This window comes from Aulonocara sp. 'chitande type north' Nkhata Bay, linkage group LG20 (assembly GCF_057382095.1).
Source record: "Aulonocara sp. 'chitande type north' Nkhata Bay isolate Kocher_YH1m ecotype deep benthic linkage group LG20, A_spYH_male_GT1.1, whole genome shotgun sequence".
In the NCBI taxonomy this organism is placed as follows: Eukaryota; Metazoa; Chordata; class Actinopteri; order Cichliformes; family Cichlidae; genus Aulonocara; species Aulonocara sp. 'chitande type north' Nkhata Bay.
This window is the reverse complement of record NC_141363.1, coordinates 36,041,820-36,068,436: the sequence shown is the minus strand read 5'-3', so window position 1 is coordinate 36,068,436 and position 26,617 is coordinate 36,041,820. Positions and strand designations below refer to the sequence as shown.

At 40.0% G+C, this 26,617-nt stretch overlaps 1 protein-coding gene across 4 annotated transcripts; it reads right to left on the bottom strand.

The window, feature by feature from the left end:
• Positions 1 to 67: 67 nt before the first annotated feature.
• Positions 68 to 25,002, bottom strand: prickle3 (prickle homolog 3). 4 transcript variants are annotated; one of them, XM_086276252.1, is made up of 12 exons: positions 24,562 to 24,610; positions 16,384 to 16,466; positions 12,503 to 12,607; positions 9,127 to 11,450; positions 8,837 to 8,950; positions 8,136 to 8,273; positions 7,675 to 7,878; positions 4,125 to 4,311; positions 3,046 to 3,387; positions 2,649 to 2,954; positions 2,154 to 2,546; positions 68 to 2,062 (listed from the first exon to the last, which is right to left on the bottom strand). In XM_086276252.1, the coding sequence occupies exons 4-12, from the start codon at positions 9,235 to 9,237 to the stop codon at positions 1,602 to 1,604; spliced, it is 2,256 nt and encodes a 751-aa protein (XP_086132378.1). In that variant the 5' UTR covers positions 9,238 to 11,450; positions 12,503 to 12,607; positions 16,384 to 16,466; positions 24,562 to 24,610; the 3' UTR covers positions 68 to 1,601. The 4 variants fall into 4 exon arrangements, with proteins under 4 accessions (XP_086132378.1, XP_086132377.1, XP_086132376.1 ...); XM_086276251.1 differs by having other exon boundaries at positions 9,127 to 9,310; XM_086276250.1 differs by lacking the exon at positions 12,503 to 12,607 and having other exon boundaries at positions 9,127 to 9,310; positions 16,384 to 16,463; positions 24,562 to 25,002.
• Between the last annotated feature and the right edge of the window lie 1,615 nt (positions 25,003 to 26,617).

The following is a 26,617-nucleotide window of genomic DNA, read 5'->3' as shown; positions in this document are numbered from 1 at the left end:
TGATTCCTCTACATTATATCCAGACAGTTCCTGCTGTTCAAAGGTCGGTGCTGAGACTGTACACACATTTAGGCAAGCAAGTTAAACAAATTTACTCATATATGCAGCATACAGTCAGAGAAACACAAGGGTGTTACAGACTCTTGCTTTTGCCCCAAATAAAACCAGCAACAACAGTGACCTACACCAAGCATAGAAAAATAAATGACACTCCAATGACGAGTGAGTACAGACTTTAAGAACGTTTACAGATTTTGCAGCGTTTCATTTGAACTATACAAAAAAAAAAGATAAGCGACCTCCAAAAACTCACACAAATTACACTTTTGATTTTCAAAGTCTGAAACAACCACAGTTTGCTGAAGTCATTAAACGTCACCTCCAAACTACTGGGCTATTCAGTGTAAGTATAACTGTAGTATTTTACAGCCACATACAGATTGCACATAAGAGCACAGGAAAGTGGTTACAGTAAGTCAGACATAAAAATATATTCTTTTTACAAAATGTGCTGGAGCCAGTTTAACAGATATTTTTGCCTGGTCTGCAGTCTTTGTCCCATCTTAACTTTGCTCTTAAGTCAGTTGGATATAACTTAGATGCAGCCTCCAGGAGTGAGAGGGCTCAGGAGACAGACACCCTCTCTACATTTGTAATTAAGGCTGAACTGGTTAATCCAGAACCATACATCAGGACTTCCCTCAGGGACTTTACATGAGCATTACCATTTCTTCTCCACTCCCCTCATGTTTATAAGCCATTGTCGCATGTCATTAACTTTTAACCGCGCTCTGTTTGTGTTTTCTATTGTTTTTTTGGTCTTCACCTCTCTACAACCCTCTTTTTCCTCTTCTCTTTCATCTCACACCTCAAACTGGTTGCACCACACAACTGCTCCACCCTGATCCTGGTTATGATTTCTTCCTCCTCGCTGTTGTCAAGTGCCTGCTCATATGGGAACCTTACTCTAATATTGTGGGTTCTTCAAAACAGAAAACACAGCGAGTTGATGGTTGCATCCTGAGCTTGACTTGTGTGTTGTATTTAAAGTAATCATCCTTTGTATCTTCCATTTTTTCCGGAAGAGAAAACGCTTTCTGCAGTTAGCTGTGCAGTTTGAGATGGCCCCTCAGCTTTATACATCAGCCCGACTTTAATTTACACTGTATCATTTAGGCACATTTAAACAACAGTGAGAGCTTGTCTGTAAAACTGGCCCCAGGTTACATGTGTTACTGTGTGTTATGGTAGTGTTTAAAAGTTCAGTTCAAACAAGTATGAGCAAACTTACAAAGGTGTGTAACAAATAATGACTCCACATTGCTCCATTCATCACTGCCTGCATGACTCATTCACCTCAAAATGAGGCGTCAACGGGAGGCAGTGACTTCTCTCAGGTTTATTTTGCTTCCCTTTGCTAAGTCAGGAACTTTGGCTGTGGTTCACCCTTGGATAAGTCTAAACATGTCATCTCGATCTGACATTACATCGCTGTCACAAAGCCGATAAACATCAGAATGATGATGGTCATTCGTTTTTCCTTTGCACCATAATCTAAAAAAATAACATGCTGTGTTTTTAACGTGGTTAGCTGTTTGTGGTTAGGAAATAGCACAGTTTTTATCTTTGTCCTTTGCACCCAGGCTGTGAGCTCTTCTCCGCCTTATGCTGCCCCTCAGGCCAAAGTCCCTCTGCCCCTCCTTCCCCTCCTCTCCGCCTACGTCTTTGCCCTCCTCGGGCGGCTGCTTTCGAAGTTGCGGGGGTAGAGGAATGGGCTGTCCCAGGAAGTAGCCCTCTTCCTCTGAGTCTGAGGATGAAGAGCAGGTAGAACAGCAGTCTTCGTGTTTGTATTGTCCCGGATGGAGAGTCAGAGAAGAGCCATCGGAGCCGCCTCGGCTGTCTCTGTCTTTCTCGCCTCTCCAGTCTAGGGAGTCCAACCTGGGCCTGTCGGATTGCGAGCGTCGAGATCGCCTCTCTGACCCCTGGTGTAGAGCAGGGTCTGAAGGGATGCGGGAACGACCCCAACCTCGCCTTAAATGGCGTTGCTGGTACGAGGATCCATCTGGAATAAAAAGAATGAGTAACTATGAGAAACACACACAAAAGAAAACTTCATTTGAATGAGTTAATATTCAAAGTGCCTGAAGACATACCCAGCAGATCCATGTGTGGGGGGACGCCTTTCTTCAGATGTAACCTGCTTCCGAAACCTCCCTCCCCCTCATCTTCATCCTCCTGGTTTTCCTCACCCTCTTGCAGCCCCTCCTTATTCTCATCTTCATCCTCATCCTCGTCCATAGAGTAGCTGCTGCTGATTGGCTCTCTGAAGCTGACTCTGGCTGTGTTGCTGCGAGTCAGCGGGGGTGGAGAGTCACAGGGTCTGTCCTCTGGTTGCTGGAGTTTTGGTGAAGGTGAATCCCGGGGCAACAAGTCACGAGACTTCACGGGCAGGGGAGGTGGGAGGACCGAGGGGTTGTCCAGAGGAAGAGGAGGCGAGTCAGGTGAAATGAGTTTGTTCACATGAGAGTTCTTTTGAGGAGGATTTGCTGAAGAGAGAAAAATAGAAGACATATTGTAGTTAAGAGACAATGAAAAAAGGGTTATAAGAAGCATATAATAGTCATGCCAGTATCAGTGGTTTCTGATACCTTGCATAACTTTATTTGTCTTTTCCACCCAAGTTCTACAGTCAATTTCAGTAGAGGTTCCTCTTGAATTAAGACCACTTAGTCCAGTACTTCCATTTAGCTCTCCTTCGGGCTGGGGACTACTGCCTGGAAGTTTGATAGCACAGTTCCCTGGAAGTAAACTGTAATGTGGAATGTCACTGGGCCAAGAAGGACCTAAGCCATTCCCTAAATGAATGTGTGGAAGAGGTGAGTACGAGCCTCTTTGACGAGGATGATGACTGGGTGAAGGAACTCCATTCTGAACTGGAGCCGTGCAGTGGACACCTGAGAGAAGCAGAGAAAATAAATGTGTTACAATAAGCACAAAAACATAATCCATGTGAACTCACTGCACAACAGCTCCACCGTTATTCACCTCTGGTTTCCACTGCAGTATGAATGCAGTCTTTTGCAGGAGCTATAATGGGGTTGATGCCCTCTAGTGGCTGCAGTGGAGAACCACACTGTAGCTTGTGGTGTTTCTCTGCTGTCCCATACTGTCTGTTATGGTGAGGCGATCTAGTCTGCAGAGCAGAGTCGCAGGAATCCGAGTTATTGGGGTCTTCTCCCAGAGAGCAGGACCTGGAACAGAAAATAAGGCCCCTGCGAGGGAGGAAGGGACGCCCCAGGAGAGGTAGCTGACAGCGGGCGCAGCAGAAACACGAGTCCACAGCGTGCCAGTGCTGACCGTCGTATGTCATTTGACCCTGGTCGATACCTGAGGAAATATTTGTGTGTCAGCTGTGCTCTTTCAATCTTTATTACCTCAGAACACATTTAAAAGCAATGCATAACACTTTATACTATTGGTCAGTAGTTACTTGTTAGAACTCTGACATTAGTGATGCGAGTGATGTGCCCTTAGAGAACAAATATGGTGTATTACAGGCTTCTTTGTAAGAATATACCATCATCAGAATATCTGCTTACGGGATACATGTAAAAGTTTGCTTAAAGTATCACGACGTGTCTTTGCTTCATCACAGCTAACACCTTTCTCACTCAGCACTACATCCTACATGAAAAAGACAAAGGGTCTCTTTAGCATACAGGAGATCACATTACAATGATGCAGAGCTGTTATTAAAATGATTCACAATTTTAAAAAGGCAGACATCATCTTCATGTTCTCAGGCAAGTATTGCAAACTAATCCAGATCCAGATTTTTTAAATTAATTCATGCATGCTGATTTTTTAATTTTCAGGCATGGTGGAGGTGTGCAGTCTCTAGCTGCTCTTCTTGATATATTAGTAAATTATTATAAGTCCTTTTGTAGGCTCTGATGATGAATAACAACATGCTAAAACTATGCAATATTATAAAAAAGTGACGTCAAAAAGATGGAATGATTAAAGACAAATAAACACTTACATTGCTGGTATATACAAATTAGGCTGGTAATGTGAAAACATGGCTTCACTATAAACTTAATTCATTAAACTTAGTTCAGTACCTATGTGTTCTCCACAGGTATCACAGTACTCTGCGTACAGCGACTCGTAGCAGGAGCAGCAGTACGGTCGACTCTCTCTCATGATGTAACGCTGGCCGCCCAGAGCAGCCTCACATTCAAAACAGCAGAAGTGCTTCATGTGCCAATATCTTCCTTCAGCCTCCGTACACTCATCTGCTAGAATAATCTAGGTTTAAAAGAAAGTGAGAGACAGAGAGGTAATTTCACAGGTACAGAAGTAAGTAAACTTTAGAAGACTGAAGAACTAGGTTAACAAAACAGAGTACAAAATATCCAATCAGTGCCGTTCTGTTTGTAGGCTTAGCCACTCCCTGGGTCTAACCGCCAGTTGTAGGTCAGTTGCGGTAGATCCATTTGTCAACTATCTCAACTAATCCCTTAAGTCACAGCGATGAGCTATTCAAAACCAGAAGACACCAACAGAAAATTCTACAAATAGCATGCACTGGTTCTGGGAAACGCTAAAATACAACAATAGCCAATCTGGGAATGGCTACATGAGAAAGGAAAGATATTTGAACTGGATATTCTGAAGTCATGCACACTTATGTCCCTTATTATTTAATGACAAATGAAGCAGACATAATATCTGAAGCTGATTCAAAGTCTTGAATTTGTACTTTAGCTTTTCACTATAAATTTACTTATGAGGCCCAAAGAGATGTCAATGCAAGTGAGGAAGGCCATCATAACGAGTGGCCAAATCAACAACCTGCTCCACCACAGAAGACAACTAAACTGCATAATGACTTATGAGAATTATTTCCATGGTTAAGAAAAACACCTGCATAACATCCAGCCAAGCAAATCAAGGACATGGGTACATCAAAGTCTACAATTAAGAGAAACCTTTATGAATGGAAATACAGAGTTTCCAAAACAATGGTAACCATCAAGAACAAGAAGGCCAGATTAGATGTTGCAAGAAAGCATTTAAAAAAAAAAAGATTCTGGGGGAAAAAAAAAAATGGACACATGAAATCAAGTCACCTGATGCCAGCCCAACAGACCATGATTTTCAGTTATTAAATACAAATAGAGCTGGGCGATATGAGATTTTTTCATATCACGATGTTTTTTTCATTTCAGGCGATAACGATATCTATCACGATATAAGCCAAATAACTATATTTGTAAGATTTAAATGTGCCGTTGCTCACAAGTAAAATGTGAAATAATCAGCAGCTTGTTTTTAAATATTTATTTCCCATAATAAGTTCAACAGGGTAGATTTACTTAAGGAACATGAGACTTTTTCAGATAAATAAAGGCAAATATTACAAACTACACAAAAGACAGCCGCTAAAGCGTTTAAGTTTCAAAATAGAACAAACGAAACAGACTAAATTGTCAATTCCACTTAGAAACAAAGTATTAATTCTAAAAATAAATCTTAGTTTGTTTTACAGAAGAACAGACAAAACTGACTAACTTTTGTCAATATCAAATAAACAGAACTAAAAGGAAATTCTCAATCTCTCCTTATTGTATAGCTGAGCTTTTCAAACAGTTTTAACAGTTACTTTAGTCTGACAAAAGCCGAATGACGAATTAGCGCTTCCAGTCAGAGACCGAGGCTACGTCCACACGTACACGGGTATTTTTGAAAACGGAGATTTTCCGTTTTCGTTTTAAAAAATAATCCCGTTCACACGTAAAGGCAGAAATGAAGGAAAACGCTGCTATGAACATGCCAAAGCAGCAGGTGGCGCTAGATTCCTAACCGTGCAGAAATGTTGGCCAATCAGAAGTCTAGAAGCCTCGGTGGGAAAAAGTAAACAAAGCTGGGGCATAGAAGCAGAACTGAGTCGTATGTGTGGACGGACAGTAACTGTGTATATGTAAGCATTTAAACACTGCAGAGAGTACAATTAACAGTAACAGTATTGTAGAAATTCATTTCACCGAAACAATAACGTGGCGCACAGTGTGACGCATGCACCAGTTTATTGTATTTCCAGACTTGCTTTCGGCACAATTTACAGTGCACGCTACTCTGTTTTTTGTCAGACTTGAAATAGCCGAAATACCTTCACACTACGGAACTTCTATGGCTCTTCCGTTCGACAATCTCTCCGGCATTGGAACCATCATCTGTTTTCTCTAGTCGGTACACTCATTTCCTCCATTATGCGCTGGCTCCATTACCCGCTGGCTGCTTCCCAAACAAACACACGTTCGGCTTGGCACTTGTGCTGTACGTAACAAGTCACGCGACGTGAAGCTGCGGCTGTGATTGGTTCGGCTCTGCGCTACTTAATTTGGATCGGCCGACCTTTTTTTTTTTTTTTTTTTTTTTTTTAAAGAGGACAAGAGCGGCGAGGTCTATCGCGATAGCTTAATTTCTCTATCGAGTAAAAGTTATATCGCGATAGATATCGTTATCGTTCTATCGCCCAGCTCTAAATACAAAACTAAATTCAGAGACCCACAAATAAGCAGCAACTGAAGGCAGCAGCAGTAAAGGCCTGCCAGTGAATCTAAAAGCAGGAAACAGAATTTGGTATGTCCATTGATTCCCCTAAGGCAGTCATTTTTTACACTTTATCCAAGTATAGAAACAAATATTCATATTTAAAATTAAAATTAATGTTGAGCCTCTGAAAGTGGGGAGCATGTAAAAAATGTGTGTGATTCCAAAAAAAGTTAACATAAATTTCTTTGTTAAACCCCTTTAATTAAAGCTGAACGTCTGCACTTAAATCACATACTAACTGTTTTATTTACAATCCACTGTGGTGGTGTACAGATGAGAAAAAATACAAAAATTGTGTTCTGTCCAAAAAAATTAAGAACATAACTATATGTTTTTCTCTCCTACTGTAGTTTACTTCCACAAACCTGCAAAAAAACATCAACAAACTATTTTGTGTAACTTCCCAGTTGTACTAATAGCCTCCCAAGTGCATTTAGCAACTTGGCATTTTTTATTTGTGTTAGAGAACAATGCCACCTGTGACTAATTGACTAATGCCCTCACTATGAAAATTCAGTCACTGCTAACTCTAACTAACTCACTAATGTTTCACCCATTCACGTCATGTTTTATGACATTATGCTGACTTGCTGGCTCATTCTCATTCAGCTGCCTGGGGATGGACTCAAACTCCACCATCTTGGGCTGCAGCTGTTACTGTAGCTCTTGTTCTCCTCTATAGATTCGCTGCTAGCTAGCAGGCCACTCTAACCAGAAGTAGCAGCAGGTGGTGCACCGACACTGAGCTCACGCAGGCTTTGGACACGAACAAAGACTATCATCACCAACTTCTCTCCAGGATGATAGAACTGGCGTGTGGCCGTGGAGAGGCAGTTATTGTTTGTTAAAGTAAGTCTACTCTTCCTTGTACACCTCATATATATAATTCTTTAATAACACAAGTGTGCACACTCCCCCTTTTGCATGCACTCATGTATACAAATAAAATACATTACTGTGGGAAACATTTAAAAACATTTAATACTGTTGTTGCTGAGATTTTATATTAAAACAAAAAAAAAAAAAGCAAGAGGATTTTGGGGAGACAATCACCTCATCGCAGGCCTGGCAGCGGGGCTTAAGCCTTTCAGCGTGGTGCCGACCGCAGTATATCTGTCCATCCTGGTAGAAGTAGATCAGATCGACCAGCAGTTCGCTGCAGGAGGCACACTGGAAACACTGAGGATGCCAACAGCTGCCGTGTCCTGCCCGACTCGCAAACACGGCTATATCACCCCCGCAGATCTGTCTGCCACACTGGAAAAATAGATGGGTGTGGGGTGGTGCAGAGGGAAGCAAGTTAGGTGGTATATCCTTTGACAAAATGGTAAATGCTCCAGGTTGCACAGCAATTTACTTCCACAGCCCTGTAATCATGTGGCCCCTGAGCTGTGCCTGTATCTACTTGCACCTACACTGACTTCATTCTTCATGACTTGGACGTGCTCTTTTTATGCTTTCATATGTGAGGTTTATAACTTTATGTCGGCCTCAACAGGAAAAAAAATCTCTACCTGCTGGCAGATTGCTCCAGTCATAGTTACTGGGAAAAGTCTTACAACACCCCGGCCCAGGTTTTCTCTTTTTCTCTGCTGACTGAACAGACACAGCTCCTTTTTCTCCTCCTCGTCCAGAGAATTACAGTACTGGGGCTGAAAAAGACACAGAAACTCACATCAGCATTCAAACAACTAGACCTAAAGTATGTATGTATGAAGACTGTCATTAACAATTTATCTGTCAATTATTTTAATGACAGTAAAGTGTAAAACTCTCATCCCAAACCAAAAGATAGCAAGTAAGAGTCTGCGTTATCCATGTCCCCTGTATTTATTTTCAAGAAATATCTTTCCCTGTTAAAGCTGACATTCATGTGTTGCAGCTGTGAAACCTTTTCATTCTTTTCTTTAATATATTTGTTGTATAATTGAAGCAGAAAGGACCATTATTAAGGATTAACAGACTATTTTATTGTAAAACTGGCTTTAAAAATGACTATAGGAAGAGATTAAAATATAATTTATTTTTTCCAAAAGTTGTGAATTTCCTCTTTACCTACCAATCACCCAAAAAAGAAAAATTAAAAGAAAGAAGCTTAATAAAAAGAAATAAGGCTGGTTGTTGATTTTCTTTGTTGCTTTTTTAAACTAAAAAAGGCACATCACCCCTATATTCAAGTCTAAAGCATCCAAAGTCAGAGTCGCAGAGATGTTACCTCACTGTCGTGGGCTGGAAGCTGGTGCAGCAGCTGTTTGATTCGGTATCTCTCTCCTGGACTGTTCACATAAGGCACCCTGTCCTCTGGTAAGCAGCTAAAATATTGGTAAACCTGAATGACAAGACAATTATGCTCATATAGAGAATATAAACACCCACTTATCCAAATATAGAGCAATTTAATTTACAACCAGTCTATGCACGAACATGTCCAAGTAAATGAGCATCACGTAGGCCTGCACAGCATTAATTTATGTCTCGACTTCTCTTGTGCACCCTGATTGTTACCTGTTCAGGCTTGAGCCCAGGTGGAACCCATGCATACTCCTCGGAGGCGCAGCCTGAGTCGTCATCAGAGATGGAGTGTCTCTGGAAGTCAGATACTAGCTTTGTCATCATCTTTTCCAGCTGCCCTGGCACCGGGCGCACAGCATGCTCTTCTCGTACACACTTGCAATGCACACAAATCTTCCTGTGGAGACAGAGGAGTTCCCGAGGCAAAACTGAACTAATGTCAAAAATCTTGGTAAACACAACTCCAAGTGTTCTCCTGGATCTTCGAGTGGCCAGGTGTAAAATACAAAGTTTTTAACCTGATTTCAGATGTATCCGTAAGATTTTTTTCACTGTGACCATTAAAACATATTAAACATTTATTTAAGCCAGACTTTTATTAGGATTAGGCCACATTAATGCAGACACTTCCACTGTGCATAACCATATTATTTATGAACACACGCTGCGTTGGAAACATTACGTCACAAACCGGCCCACACACTCTGCGAGACTCCCTGCCGTCACAAATTACTAATACAGCAGTTGTCACAATCTGATTAGGGGCTACGCAATCTACAGATCACTATCTCAGACCAGTTCATGCCCTCATTACACCAAGATCTTACAGGATCTGCATCAGCGCCAGCACATCCAGAGTATTTTTCTACCAAACAAGCAGGAAATCAGGTCATTGGCATAAGCTTAGCTGTCAATCCGGGGCAGTTAGGACTGGGAGGTGAAGACGGGAGCAATAATCTCCCTCAGCCTCGTATTACAACCTATCTTGTCCTCAGACTGTTACAATCAATCTGGTGGTGGGTGTGCCTGTGTGTGGGACCAGTAGAGTCAGAATAAAGTGCCCTGGGCTAACAGTGAGGCGTGGGTGTCACGTTTTTTGTTGTTGTTTTCTGGAGATTGAACAATATGTCCATAAGCAGCATGTATTGCATGTGTACATCTCTGTTGCGATTGCATAACAGTCTGCCAGCTGGCACTTGTGGCTCAAGTTCACAAGGCACAAAGCTGCTTTATATCAGCGCCCAACCCCCACACGACCAAAAAGCCCACACACACCATCACACAACTGCTTGTAAAATGCATGAGCACTCCACCTCTAATCAATTGCCTCATAAAAATCATCCAGGTGACAGCCAGTAATCACTGCATGTCTTTACCCAACACAAGGTAATTCTTGAATAGTTGACAAAACAGAGATGAGAAGTACTTCTATGGGATTCCAGTTCCTTTTCTCAGGCCCAGAACTGCACATTCAGTATATGCAGCTGTCTTGCATTGGCATGTTCTATGCACATGGCTGCCAAGCAGTTAGCACCAATATAAATAATTATAAACACAGCAAGAGAGCTTAAGCTAAGCTACAGTGGCACAAATCTGTTTCCCAGCTGTATTTATGTGGATTCCTATGCAAATAAAAGGTTAGGGGAATGAAGATGCTCAGCAGGTGACCTGGCACTATGGGACACAGATGGTAGATTCTCCACCCTCTCACCCCACCAGTACCACCAGCAGTCTGCGCACCACGAAAGCATTAGCAAGTGCTTTAATTACAAGCAGGTGCCAACTCTCACATGCAACCTACAGTTACCGAGACAAGAGCCAATTTGGAAGTATGTGGGGTATAAAGGTATTACAGGAAAATCTCAAATTATGCCTCTCTGTGCAAATGCCTCTGCAGGTATTTTACCAAATTAGGGTCCCTGTTTGAACAGATGCACATGCCAAATTATTGACATATGCTACACTTTGATAAAACACATTCCGTCTGGTATTAGCCCTGTTTTGTCTTTTATTTACACACATTGTCACAGATCATTGAAATATCCATTTGTTTACATTTATAAACTAATTTAAAGGGTGATATTTTTTTTTAGCAAGATTTCTGTTCTGGTGGATGAAACTGTATGACTGAAATCAAGAACAGGCTACAGAAATGTGATAGTAGTGTCTAGTAGTGCCTTTCTTCTTTTATACAAAGATGGGGTACACGCACATGTTCCAAATGCCCTGTAAATATACAACCATAAATCTAAAGGCAGTAACCCCAGTATATGGTTATCTGCAGTTATCGTACAGAAACTCAGGAAGCTTTTCTAAAACATTCCCATTTTATGGCTCTTTTGCAAGTAGCTGTTTGATCATGACTTTAGAAACACACAAACAGAGGGCTATTTCAGCAGTGCCATTTACCAAGCTGTGCGGTGCTGAGCCTCGTCCTGTTCTATTACTTCATTCACAAGCCTCTGATGTAACACATCTGCGCTCTGTCCCCTCTGGATATGTGCAGTGCCACGTTGAGCACTGATGAGTCAAAAACTCTACCAAGAACGACCAAAAGAGACAACATCCAGTCAAAAAATACTTGCATGACATTTTTAGAGCAGGTTCTGCTGAGAGTTGCAATGGTCCCTGTCGGCTGCTATTTTGCAAATGGCAAAAAGCACTGAGGGTTTTTGATTGGGTTACATATCGTGAGTGGTGCCTTACTTAACAGAAGTCTGCCGCTTAAATAAATTTTAAGATTGATTCAATGATACCACTTAAACTGGTTAAAAATCCTGGTGATAAAAAAAAAAAAAATGTAGTGCTGTGCCCAAACTTTTTAAATGCAAGAAAAATGCAGCATTAATCCAAGTGCAACTACTGCATGCAAACAAGAAACACACCACTCAACAGTTTGTAACAAAAGAAGCCAATGTGCAGTTTTTTAGTGGGTTTTTCTTACATGTGTAAGAAAAAGTTAGTTTGTTTTTATTAAGACATGGCAGATGACGCTTTCACACTCTGCCTCTAAGCTTGCTTTAGCCAACCAAATCACAATCACCGATACGTCCGGTAAAACTGATTCTGTTATTGTTAATGGTGTATCTTTTGTTTGTATTACTGGCTATAGCAACTGAATAATACTAAATGAACTTAATAGTCTGACTGAAAACATACAGATAAGAAGTGTGTGTTTTTCCACCGACAGAATGATTAAATGGAAAGATAAAAAAAACGAAACTAATGATTTACAATTTCTTCCCTTTGGTTACTGGGCTAGCCAGTAAAACTTTACCCTGCACTATCACTGATTTCTAAGTCTTTAAATAAAGCCGCCCTTCTATTATGTTACCATGTCCTCAAAAGGTAATGCGCGATATATAATAAGCCAGTTGTGTACAAGGAGGGATTGAGTAACAGCAGTATCAGTACATGACCTCATATTGCACACTATACAGATAATTTTACAAAGTGTACAAAACAACATAAAGTCAGACTAAGGAACAATAATCATCTAAAAGCATTTTCCTTCACATCTCCCAACTTAATTATTATTTGAGTTTCTTTTCTGTCTAATCCTAACAGTAAAATCTGGTTTCTCCATTACCTGTTGTAACCATGACAAATTAGTCCGGCTTGGCCTGTTGATGGAGTCCCATGCAGACTTGTTCTGTTCTTGCATCCAGTAGGTTCCTACTGCCTTGCCGTCTGTCTGTCAGTGAGAGCAGGATATTCTTTGGCAGGTCCTTTCCATCTGATAATTTCTCTGTCTGAGCAGCTCTTTTCAATGTCCCCCTATAGCCCCCACTCCCACGCTCCTCCGCCCCGATAGTAGGTGCAAACAAAAGGCTCTGAACGGAACCATACACTACACAAAATGCAAACACAGATCTCAAAGTACACACAAGCCCTGTGACTTTTAAATCTGCCCACAAAGATAAGCTAAAGTGTACATGCCATGAACGTTTCAATTAAGCCTCTCAATTTACTCACGCTGCCTTTGAAGATATGAAACATCAAGTGACAATCACGATGCATAAAGTCACTGCGTCTTTCCTCCCCTGACCAGACTGCTGTAACTGATTCATAACAGATGGACTATCTGTAGCTTGTATGCAGTTATTAATCATAAGCGGAGCAGATTTTGATCCTGTGAGCAATGCTGTGCTGTAGAGTGGAGTATTTATAATGTTATGTGATCAAGATGGCCATGCATGAGTACAAAGTGTCTCTAGTGATATATCAAACCGACAGCATGGCTCATGGTCTCTGTGAAGTCACGACACATCTCCGAAGTCATAGCGGCTCATCCGACTTTGGTGAAGATGAATGATGAATGAATACCAGGAAAAACATGATTGCTCAAAAAGACGCAGCGTGATTACAATCTTTTAATAGAATGATCTGTTTTCTCTTTTTTTTCAGGATCAGCATCCGAGTCATCAGAGGTGCTTCAACAAACAGTAGATTATCCCTTTAGTCTACTGACAACAAATCAATCTGCAGCTATTTTTGACCTCACTGTTGCTTCTTAAATCTAAACACTTGGTGCTCATAATATAGTCCAGAGATTATGTTTTCATTTTGATGGTTACACAGACAAAGAAATGAAAACAAAAATTTACTTTACTACTGCTTTACCTGTTTCTTTTGCACTTTAATGGCAATATGATTGATCAGGAAGATAATCAGAAGACTAATCAATACTGACAAATTTGCCCCACTACAACTAACTTCAAGCAGCCTATCTAGCAAATTATAGTTAACTAAAATAAATAGAAAAAAAACATGTGTGGAAAAACACATTTTATTAAACTGAAAAACAATACCCCATCAGCCTTTTACGGCTGAGAGGTACGATTTGTCAACGTGTTTGTATTTTTGTATTATATTATTTTTTAGTAGTTAACAACAATCCAAAAAGTAACAACCATATCATAATAACAAACGTAAAGTAAAACTGAACATTTTTGAAGATAAAAACAATGAAATGAAATGAGGAAACCTACTGGAAACTAACTTAAAACAGTTGTAAACAAAAAGATAAAAACTGGTGAAAAAATAAATAATTCTAATCCAGACTGTGAGTGAACCTATAAATCAGCATATATTATTAAAACTGGTGAGGGGTCTAGTATAGCAGCCATATGATAACTCTTTAAAATGCTGCTGCTGGTGTGATAATCTATACCTGCAGCAGGGAACTGTGAACTCTCCACAGATCTGGTTCTAAGAAGCAGATGGGCCTCCTCCCATAACTCCCTGCCACTAATTAGTGACAGAGTAATTGCCGCATGGCCACCCAGACTAATAGCAATGGCGACTTTGAACACTTCTGAAGCGTGTTGGGGACCTGTGGGTCAAAAGTAACTCAATTCACTTGCTGCTGGGCAGCGGAAGCACCATCTGCCCCCACCTCAGTTTAAGCTGTGCCTGATAAAGCTCAGGATGAAGATGGATCACTTCCCTCTCACCGAGCATCAGCAGCTGAGCCTGTGGTCACTTGGAAGATCTTCTCCATCAGCAAAGGTGTGAGTTTAAATTGGTTATTTAGACAGATGCAATTAGTGCCAGACTCCGAGGTCTTAAAGTCTGACCCCTATAAATCTCAATCATTTAATCACTTTCATGTTTTCAGTCTTCTGGATCGCCTAAGAGACTTACAACGTCTAAACAAGACATTTATCCTTGTCAGCTCACCCAATGTCATTTCGGATCTGCCCATCAGCCAAACGAGTAATGAAAAAACGTAAACAATGAACTACAGCATTTTGTTAATGCTACACAGATTAAATGCACTGTAAACAGATCAACGTGCATGGTAGAGTGCGGCACACGTGTTTCAGATTCCGTGCTAACTTCTAAGCTTTTATCTTGACCCGAATAGAGAGAAAACTGAAAAAGGAAAAAGATAAAATTACAGGCTTTTGGCTTTATGAAGTACACATTCCTGCCTTTTGTTTTATTCTCTCATCACGAGGCCAGTTTGTCTCAACCATGTAGTACACATTAGGGGTTATAAATGCAGCCTTCATTATCAGGAATAAATCTTGTGTGTCAGTGTCAAACCCTGTGATCATCCTCAAGAGTTTCTGGGTCTGTAAGCACCAAACACAGCACAATGTAGTTGAATCACCTAGTTTCCTTCTAAGTGACTCATTCTTTAATCTTTAACCTCTGAAATAATGTGAACAACAAGCAGTAACCCTTAGCTTTGTAGTATTTGTCGAGCTGGAGCAGCCTCTGTTTTTATTCCATACATTAAAGCGTAATGAAACACAGAAGTCCCATCTGAAAAAGGAAAAGTGCACTGAAAAGCAGAAACTGGAGAGACAGAGGGGGGTTTGAAGTGGTTGAGAGGGTTGCTATCACAGCAGTAAGGCCTAATCTTATTAGCAAGATTGACAGGATTAGACTAACCAGAGACCCCACCAGCTGGATATACACTAAAGGACTAAAAGAGAGAGGACAAGGAAAGACGGGCTCAAAAGAAAGCACACAAAAACAGACCTGACAGAGGAGGTTGAATTGTTCATCAGGAGGGACTTTGGTAGCGTTTAACAACTCTGAACAAATAAGTAAAAGAGGTATACAGCAGTTTAAAAAGTACGAATAAGACAAATTAAACTCTCTGAACACAATGTGGACATGGTATGAAAACATTTATCCCCAATTTTTGGGTCAGCAAAAAAAGAAAAAAGATAAGAAAAATTTAACTCGCCATTTATCAATTTAACTATTTTTTGCCCATTAAAAAACATTCAACTTAAGACTCATTCCACGAAATTATATAAAAAACAAATTAAGGTGCAATATAGGGCAGTGCAGGGCTTTGTATCTACCACTGCTGTGATATAATGAGCAGTCATGGTCATGTAGCTTTCCATTGCCCTTGAGGTCCACCCATCTGCAGTTCAGCCATAACGTTACACTTTTTCTGCTCATACATGCTTGGAACGATCTTGTCACTGAAGTGGATGTAATAGCAACGGGATATAATAGCGTGGCTCAAGCACGTTCATCATATGTTTAAGCCGCTTGTTTTGCACAAAGGAATACGGCCTCATGCCAGCAGCTATAAAAACCCCAATAGCTTTTGTAATAGCTTTAGCCCGGTGGGATCGGGCAGCAAAGGGCTGCTAAAATGCCGCAAACTCCTCTGCTCCTCCACTTGGACCACTAGCGCTGACCATGACTATCACTTGACAAACTGACCGCGCACACCACACACATACTTTTTTTCCTTTTTAATGCATACATGTTTTTTGTTTGCAAAACAATTAAATAGCTAAGGGGTCGTGTTTCTATAAATCACGTTTCCAGCTAAAGTGGCATAAAAAAAAAAAAACAGCCATAAAATCATTGCTTTTATACTTTGTTTTGCTTCTGAAGTCCAGCAGGGCAAAATGACTCTACGGTATGAAACAAACATTTCCTGCAAAGCTCACAGGCACCGCTGTCAGTGTTTAAGAGTCCTACAGTTCATACCTCCAGCCATGGACACGGAAGCCGGGGCACTGGTCTCCGCAGCGCATACAGGGTTGGCCTCTGTCTGGATCCTCTTCCTCCTGCTGAATAAAAACACAAATCACTTTAGCTCACGTAATTTCTGACTGGAACATGATTCAATTGTGCCTTTTGGCAAAAGACACAAAAGAATAAGGATATAGAGTGTTTGCTAGACATGAAGGAAAAGCATCAACGCCGGAGTGAGCTAACGAGTCCACCTAAGCCTCAAGCAGAATGTGCTTAAATTCAATCACTTCAGTCTTTAGTTTAGCATGTTTGTGGGGGGAGCGTGGGCTGTCATTACTCGTCTTAACCAGTTTATTAATACCCCCCATCCTATTAATACCAAAACCTTACCGAATACTGCAAGCTTGGAGTGGCAGAGATAGACATAATATCCATGTGTTATGTCAGTGCAGATAAAGCAGCAAACAAAACGGCCAGGTATAAAAATGGTTTGGGCACTATGAATTAGGGGTGAGTTTCAAGACTGCTTTCTATATTAACGAGAAATCCCTAATATGGACAGTTTTGATTTTCAAAGTTTAGGTGAAAATGTTGATTTTGCTATGGCTGTGGCTGTCTATGTATCATGTCAGGTAAATGAGCCATAAACCAGACCTTTCAACCATGTTTGTAGAAGTTATTTCAGACTAATTAGCAGATACTGATGTCTGTGTTGCCCTTGAATAGCCTATGTTCTATTCTAGTTAACATTAGTTGATAGCTTAGCACGCCACCCTTTCACCAAAATATAGTCATTTCTGACTCAAAGAAACCAACATGGCAGCAGCCAAAGTGTTAATACTGAGGTTTTGAAATGTTTGGTCAAAGAAATCACTGGGCCACATCCTACTGGCTACATTTATACCATCTATGACTTACATGTTAATACTTCCAACTTAAAAGCAATAAAAAGCAGGTTTAGAGCCTGGTTAAAGAACTGTCTTGGGCTCTGTGGATTCAGCTTGCTAAATGAGCTTGCTTCCTTTACCCAACAACTGCATTCTACCCACTCGCCTAAATATGGTCACTATTCTCCAGCCCATCTATCTTTTATATACAGTCAGTGATGTGTACTTAACACTGTATTTGTACTAACACTGTACTTAAGGCACATAAACCTAACATCACTGATAGTTTGAGTAGATACTGTGTGCTCCGGTACGCCATGCCTGTACATAATAAAGTATTCTTATAGCTGTTTGTGTTTTTAATCAATGCAGCAGTGGGTGTTTAATTTTCTAGGTTACAAAATACACACACACACAATGGTAAGTGATACCCATAATTTGGCATAACGATCCCCTTACAAAACCTGTTTACTTGAGCTCAGCTCAGCCACACAGTTACATATTAAACTCAACAGTGAGTTCAAGCAAAGCTCTTTGTTTTGCAGAAATATATGGAGGAATACATGACAGGTAGTTAAATCCCAAATATTCCTCCTGCCAAATATGCTGACTGAGCATTGCTGAAGGCAACTCCGCAGCTTAGCACTAAATCAGCCGCTTCATATCTCAGTTCTATTGCTGCAGCTTTACTGCATACACAAAGCTCTTTTTAGAGATGGGAGGAAGGAAGCAGACACAGGATGAGAGCTGCACCCTTTCCCTCTCAGTATAGTTACTCTGTCTCTACCTTTTTTTCTCTAGTCCTTTAATATACACAACCTCTATCTTATTTGAGAAGAACTTACTGTTGACAGAGGGGAAAGCTTACAGTTCTTCCCAGGTTGGTAAACAAAAAGGAAGCTACTAAGTGTTTTTCCCTCTGCTGAGATTCTAACTTTTTTTGGCCACAACTGGTTTGAAATTCTACATTAAAAAACAACAACAACACCACTGAGTTTAACAAGCGAAGTAATAAAATGCAGATATGTGATACAACACGGTACCTGTGCGTGCCTGTTCACCTGTCTTTATTTTTCAGGCCACACTAACCACATAATCATTGTTGTTCACGTTAAGCCTGTTTTCCCAAGCTGAGATATTTATGAGCCATCTCAGAAACTGCAGCACATTACTTTGACTAGTAATCAGGATACTTCGCTTATCTAACAGACATCTGAGGGCTGAAAGTATATTATTAGTGGAGTAAGAAACCACAGAGGCTTAAACTAAAAAAAAAGTTGCTTCAATTTTTAAAAATTTGATGGTTTGAGGAGTTATGTAGCTGTTTTTAGGGTTGATATATTGAGGTATTTTCACTAATGACAGCACAGAGCTTCGTGGGAACTAGTTAATCCAGAACTACTGTATGAGTTATAATTTGCATGCCTTTTTTAAAGCTTTGCCATTTAAAAAGAACACGATGACACACACTGGGATCAGTTTTACTCCACGCTGCCTTGCTAATTTGGCTTGGACTGCTGTTAGCAAAGCCAGGTATGAAAAGTGACAAGACGGGTTAAATGAAGCGTTCAGATGATTTCTGGGTGACTGAACCTTTCAGTTGTTATTTCCTTTGGAAGGAACGGCTGAGATGTCGCACTGACAAAGTGACAGACCGAGCCCTGGAGGCACACACTAAAAAAAAAGGTCTGTACATCTAACACAGCCCTACATATTGCATTTATTAAGGTTTCAGCGAATGAAAGTGAATAGCTGCAGGATAAAAATGCTTTTGGAAATTGTAGCTGACCTGATATGATTACACTTCAGGATACTACAGGGTGTTACTACTTTTCAATTCAAAGAGTTAAGAAATTAAATGACACTTTATATGTTTATGCTTTCGCTGTAATTTCTCTCCATTCAGACACCCTTTTGATATTTTAAGCAAAGCAGAAATTGATTAACAAAGTTTCTTGTGCCGGTGCACAAAAAAAAACTGCTTAGCTGGCCAATTTTAAGAAGTGACATCAACATCACAGAGGAATAGAAAACAGATTTAAAAATGTTTTCTTGCTCCTTACTGGATTTCACTTTTCGTAAGAGAAACCAGTGAAACCGATGCTTGACGTTTGTTGCACTTGTCTGAAGGTGTAACACAAGTAATTTGACAAACATTATAGTCTCTCAGCCCCAATAACAACAGACATGGAGAGCCAACACTACAAAATTGGACAGAGATTTTGTACTCTAAGTCTACGTAACTTTCAAGAACAATGCAGATGTGAATGAAACCCATAGTCTGTTTACTGGGCAGCACTGGGTGACTGGTTGCAAAAACATGTGCAGTTGCATGAATGTGTATATAAAAGCGTGCCTCTCCAACTTTGATCTGTGACCTCAGTAAACACTTTTCCGATGACCTTATGTCTTAAATATTCAGTTTTAAGTCTTACTGAGAAATTGTGAAAAAAAAAAACAACGACAACAAAACGATTAACCAGAATATGCTTTAGGAAGGGTCTGACTTATGATTGAAGAGTTGCTATCCTATATTGTCGTGCCCAGTTTAATAACACTAAAAAAAATGGTTAAGTCGCTCAGCTCCATAACCTGCTAATGAATGCCAAGGTGATTACATCCTCCAATCAGTTTATGGATTGTTTATATAAAGCCACAGAGTGTGAACATTTGTCTCTTTTTGTTTATAAACAAAATATTTGGGGGTTTTATTTTATCAAAAGTTTTGATAACCCGCCCCATCTCTTAGTTATGCTGCTATAGGTTGCTGGGAGACGTTCCATGAACCAATGAACATTTCTTCTTCTCTCTCTCAACTTTTCAAATTTTCATGTCATGAACGTTTGTCTTCTTTCTCCTATAGTTTATTTTTTTGTCCTTGTCTCTCTACACACTCTTTCCTTTCTTCTATTTCAACTTACTCCCCAATCAGTTGTGGCAGAACGAGTCTCCAGGAGGGCACAGCAATCTGCCACAACTAATTGCAGATTGCTTGATTCAAACACTCACATGCTTTGTGAGTGTTTGACTCAAGACCCATTACACATGATTTAAACTTTATTGAGACTTGAGATGTTGACACGACTGTTTGTGAACTGCCTTCACAAAGTTCTGTAATACACACATTATACCATTTGGAACTTTCTTTTTTCATTCAAACAAATAAAAACAAAAACTTACGATTTTAACTAATACAAATTAGGTGATCATATCCACTCTGGAAACTAACTGAAACATATCAAAGTGGCCACCCTAGGCAGTGAAATTTATCAACTGATTTACTGGAACTATACAAAACAGATTAGAGGGTCAACATTAAAGCATAACTATTCACTCACTTAAGTGCAGACAGTAATGAAGAGCTAAGCATTGCCTCAATGGTGACGTAATAAAGAAAGAAGGATTAGGAATCCTGAGAAAAGCTTAAAATGACCTAAAAATGAGCCAAAAGAAGAACATGGAATCATATCTGTCAGTTCTATATTGTCTTATCAAGGCTACACAGACCTGAAGGTTTTGTGTGTGTTTTCTTTCAGGCTTCCACCACAGATAAAGTGTCAAGTTTGCATCCTGACAAAGAGGTTTTCCTTTTGTGTTGTGAGTGAAGGATGTGATGGGAGTGGTGATAGGAAGTTTCTTCTAAACCGAGTGTGGGTAAAGTAAATAATACATTCACAAGTCCGGGGGGGGTGCGGATCATGTGTTCACACTTTGACCGGCGTCAAGACTTTTCATATCAGGTCCTTTGTTTTCACTAAGTAGGTATAAAGTTTAATCACGTGGCATGTAACCAGGTAATGGACAAACTGAAAGACTGCCAGCTTTGTTATCTGGCATCAGCATGCAACAGCACTGGCTAACCAGGGGTTACATGCAATAATTTAAAGGAAAGGATAAATAATACATCTGAATGATATCATGTGGCCCATACTGAGGCTGAGTGAGGTAGTGGAAAAAAAATGGCTCCCCACATAAGAGAGAATGACTAAGTGTTGGTTTTGGACCTCAACGCTGAGGTGTTGGATAGATTAAGCATCAACAGGAAAGGTCACAGGTTGGGGGCCTTTGTGGTCTTAGCACGCTAAGTGGACGCTCCTCTCTTCAAACATTCTACATTTTCAGTGTCCAACATAACACCTTCCCACATTGGTCCCCTGGGACCTGCGGATCTGAGTTTTAATTGCATGAATATACTTATAGTTGTAAATGTGAGTGAGTGTGTAAGTCCTGCAGCACCATTGTCACTTTTCTGCTACGTTTACCGTATTTTCCGCACTATAAGGCACACTTAAAATCCTTTAATATTCTTTAAAAAAAATCGACAATGCGCCTTATAATCCGGTGTGCCTTATATATGAATTCTGGTTGTGCTTGCCGACCTCGAACTGATTTTATGTGGTACACGGGGCTCAAAATTCTGTCAAAAAATGTTCTAGTATGACTTTGGTAAGCTACGAAGCCACACCGCTTGATGGATTGTCTGAGCATTACGGCTACCGTAGTCAGGAGCCTCGTGGAGTAATCTGGGTCCAAAACTCCGTCCCCTTCAGGTCCCAAAGTCAAACGAACACCACAGCATCACTGAGAGGTAAAAACTGGCTAAATTATTTCATCTTCAATAAAATGATCAGTGTTGCTGCTTTACCAGGTGTAACAATTAAGTTTAACATCCAGGCATCCATGAAAACAGAATTTCTTTAATTTAACGGAGTTAGAAGTTAGCAGGAAGTTAGCTCGCTAGTTTCCACCTAGCGAGCTAACCACCTGGCTACCTGTGACAGTAACAAACCCCGCTTTCCTTTCCTCTTACATTTACTTTAATTATAAACTTTTAGCAAATCAAGGCATTGCTTCACAGGTACAACTATAATTGGTGAAAACACAGTCACTGGCCAGAACAGGCCACTGAAATTGCCCGACATACTATTTTACTTGGCCCAAGCTGGGTTATGTTGAACCCTGATTTTGCAGTCACAGTAGAAAAAGCACATGTGTTACTAATACCATGAATTAAGTGACTGCACCAAGACTCAAACCAAGGCAGCTAAAGGGATTTCTAGTTGTGACACTTCCCCTTTTCCCTCTGTTATGTTTCAATATTTTTTAGTAAAATGAAATTCAGCTATAGCCACATCTACATCTTTATTGCTAGAAAAAGTAGGCAAGTTCAGTACACATTATCTTATGACAGCAGCTTCTCAGATCCCAAATAATTGTAGCATAAGAAAGCATACAGTCAAATTTGTCAAGCTGTCATTTGGGAAGGAGTTGAGAGCACAATTAAATTGGTTATATCTTAGCAGATAAAATTGCAGATTCATTATATCAATAATAGGGAAAGTAAGAGATCGCCATCTTGAACGACAGAGTAGGGTTTTTTTCCTTTACATATTACATCTACTTGAGAGCCATATGGGAAATATTTGAATCTAATGAGGCTAATCTATCACTTCAGCACTTGAGTGCTTCAGTAAATATATTATTTGAGACACTGTGGCAAGGAAATCATGAGTTTCAAATCGCTGCTGAGGGCCTTGTTTACTTACTGTGTACACAGTCTCTATTCTCAAATCATGTACACTAATTAAATTTGTAATCCAGCCTAAATCAAAAGGCTTTTGTTCAAATATGTGTTCAAAGCTGCACTGTGGGAGAGCAAAGTCTACAGTCTATGACTTATTTATCACATTTCAATGTCGATTACACCACATTTACGCAGAAGATTTCTTGAAGAATATTTACAAGAAAAACAACAGAACATAAATTAAGATGTCTGTGTAGTGCTGTTAAATTACATGACAATTTATGACTAAAATGTATTTCAATTGCCAAGAAAAGGAAGACGTTTAATTTTCCATCAATTTTCTTAACCGCTTAACCAGCTCAATGTCGTAAAGGCTGCTAACCCAGCTGAAACAGGTTGGGAATGGGGTATGCCTCGATCCATCAGAGGGTTAAATCAACCAATTTAGAATTACCAGTTAACCCAGAGGAAACCCATGCCACTAAAGGGGGAATATGAATAACCATTTAACCACATTTAATTAAACTGCAGATCATTTCTAATCTCACATCCTGGCATGAATTACAAAGCCAGTTCATCCCTACTGAGCCTCACATAGGTCTAAAAATTGTTTAAGTTAGACGATAAGGATTTTTCATGGCTTAACAGGTCTTTGGGCCAGTGACTAACTGCATAACCATGACTGGTCTGCGTGTAGTTAAGAAAAGTCTTTGATACCTTATTTAACAGAAGTATGTCTTCTTCTGTTATTTGCAGTAATTTTGCAAACAAACTGTACTTTAGTAAGAGTAAACTGAACTCCTTTTTGAAAAATGGTTAAAAATAATTATATTGGGCTGGCTGGTTGTCCTTTAGTGGAAGACCAAAATCTCTTTGGTCACCAACACTGTTTCCTGTAGATGCAGGAAAAACCCCAAAGATATATACATAGGTGTTTAACACTGGTGCTGTAAGATGAGTTAAACCTCACTTTTCTAATGCTGGTGTAATGAGAGTGTTGCATTAAATATTCATGATATTCATTAATTCTTAAGGACTGTTATTACATGCACAGGTAGGAACAGGTGTGTGCTTTGTGTTACGATGGAGTATTTATACAAATTAACATGAAATACTATACTTTTTTTTATGTTAATTTCAATGTATAGGTTAGTTATAATAGTAGCTGGATCTACAGTCACTGAACTCACCTGGACGTTGACGTAGTCCAGGTGAGATGCGGAGCCAGATGTTCCGTGTCAAAACAGACGTAGGTGTTCTCTCGTCACTAAACTCCTGACTATTTAGGCTGCTTTATAAAGCAGCATTCCAACCACAACATAATTGAATACACAGCATGAAAGCTTGACAAAGGTAATAAACACGTCCAGGTAACAGCTACCCCATCCTAACCTGCACAGGTACAAAGATGACGCACAGTCACCCTTCTGACTACACCTGAGGCACTCGACATGATCCAAGAAACAAAGAATGTGGGACTCTGTGGCAGATAGATGATTCTATTTTTTGTTGTCCTATTTCGAGCGTAGGAAAAAAAATGTTGGAGGGAAACAAAAGCCAGGTGAAGGTGGGACGAAGTTCCGCTTGGGCTGCTTTCTGCGTTGGATTTCAATGTACTAAAAGTTCATTTCACGCCTGCTTTTACAATGAAAATGCTTCGGAAGCTTTAAATCACTCCAAACGCTACCTTGTGCTGAAAGATGATGATATTCAAAATGACCTTGAAAGTTATTAAGGTATAAATGTACGGGAAAAACAAAAAATAAAATAGGCACCTACCGAGCGGTTGGACCGTCGCTTTTTAGATCCGCGCAGGAACATGATGTTGGCTGGACGTTAAAAGCAGTTTTCCGGTGAAGAAGCAGAGCAAAGCAACGGCGAGCGACAAAAACTGTAAGTAACACGCTTGGTGTAAACTACATGCCGTTTCTTGCAGACTACCCCCGGATTCTTCTTTCCGTCTTTGCTAACTAACTAAGGAAGGAATTTTGGCATTCGAACTGATAAACTAGCTTAAGTGTAAAATACAACCTCCGGCGGAGACTTCAAAATAAAAGAGGTACTGAAGTATATTCTTCTCGATTCTTGAGCAGAGTCAAAATTTAAGCAACGTTAACAAATAAACTTTAACTAAATATTCATTAACATTTTTACTTATTCAATTTATCACTTTGAAACCCATTGTTCAATCAAATTGATGCCGTGCCTTTTTTTATTTTGACTGTGTGGACACGGATCTGCCGCAACCTGTAACCTTGGTGAACCTCCAACTTTACCTGTCCTGCTCAACAGAGACTAGCCGACTGTCCCAAAGTTTTGGCCCGTACTTCACCTTGGCTACAAGGAAGTTGACATGGATATATGCAAAGTTTTGTAAAGTCTACCAAGACATTTTGTTTTATAAAATACGCACATTCAGAGCACAAGAGAAGTCAGCCACGTTGGCTTTAGCTTCAAATTAAATATTCCTAATGGGGCGACAAAATATGCACACAGATGGGGTTAGGGTGGGGGGTTAATATTACTCTCGAGTTCCAGTGGGAAATAGTTTGATAACATCCATCATGACCCCAAACAACGGATTATCATTGCACTGCAGGTCTTTAAAATAACACGGGTCATAAATGGTTATTGCAATTCGAAGGCAGCAGCATCAAAGCTCAAAACAAAGTAGGAAAGGATTTACATAAACACACTGTAATCTCAGAACGAAGAGTAGGGGCAGCATGTACAAACTGCAAAAATAATAATATTTAGGGGAGAGAGAAAAAAAACTCAGACGAGATTACAGATCACAGATGTTTGCTGTACAAGGTCATTCAGATCCGGGCAGGAATTGTGTCAAATCATAGTAATTTCCGATCGTATCTGAATATTGCCCTGCTGATAAGGGGCACCAGCATAACTTTGTTGATATTAGATGGTTTTACACTTTCGTAGTGGCTTATAAGGAAAAACAGTTCACAATAGAAGAGTTGCAGACTGCTTCCATCTAGTGGCAGTGAAATATAAAACAGTTTAGAGTACAAATACACAGTATCTAAAATGTAGTTATGGTAAAAAGAAAGTGCATCCTCCTCCTCGTTCAAGATTTTACATTTCATGTCCTAATGAAAAGAATCTGGTCCTTTGTAGGTCTTAAAATTAAATGAATACAAGACAAGCAGCCCATCAATTTTGATGGGTTGATCTCTGATGACCTTTCCTTGATTGCCAACAGTTTGAAAAGAGTTATAAGACCATTTCAAAACAATTTGAAATATATCATTCCGAAGTGAAAACTATTATTTACAAGTGGAAAATATTCAAGACAATTGCCAATCTTTCCAGGAGTGGATGCCCAACTAATACATCTCAGACTCAGTTAGTCTCAGTTAAATGTTGAAGTTCATGACAGTGCAATTAGGAAAAAGATTTATAAATGTTGCTTGTTTGGAAGGGTTGCAGGGAGAAAGCCTCTTCTGTCAAAAAAAAAAAAAAAAAAAAAAAAGAACATGACAGGATGACTTAGATTTGCAAAGTTGCAGCTGAACAAACCACATGACCTCTGGAAGTCCTTTCAACAGATGTGTCCAGAGTGGAGATGTTTGGCCATAACACACAGTGCCACAATATGCAAAAAGTAAGCACGGCACAAAATCATTTGGACACAAACACCTCATACCAATTGCGCTGTAGAAGTGTTGATTTGAGCTGGTCTAGATCAGCTTGTTGGCTACAAAACCTGGATACATTAGAGTCAATGACTTGACTATGAACTCTGCTGTATAAGTAATATCTAGAGTTAAATTTTAGGCCATCTGTCCAGCTAAGGCTTTGCTCAAATTAGGTCATG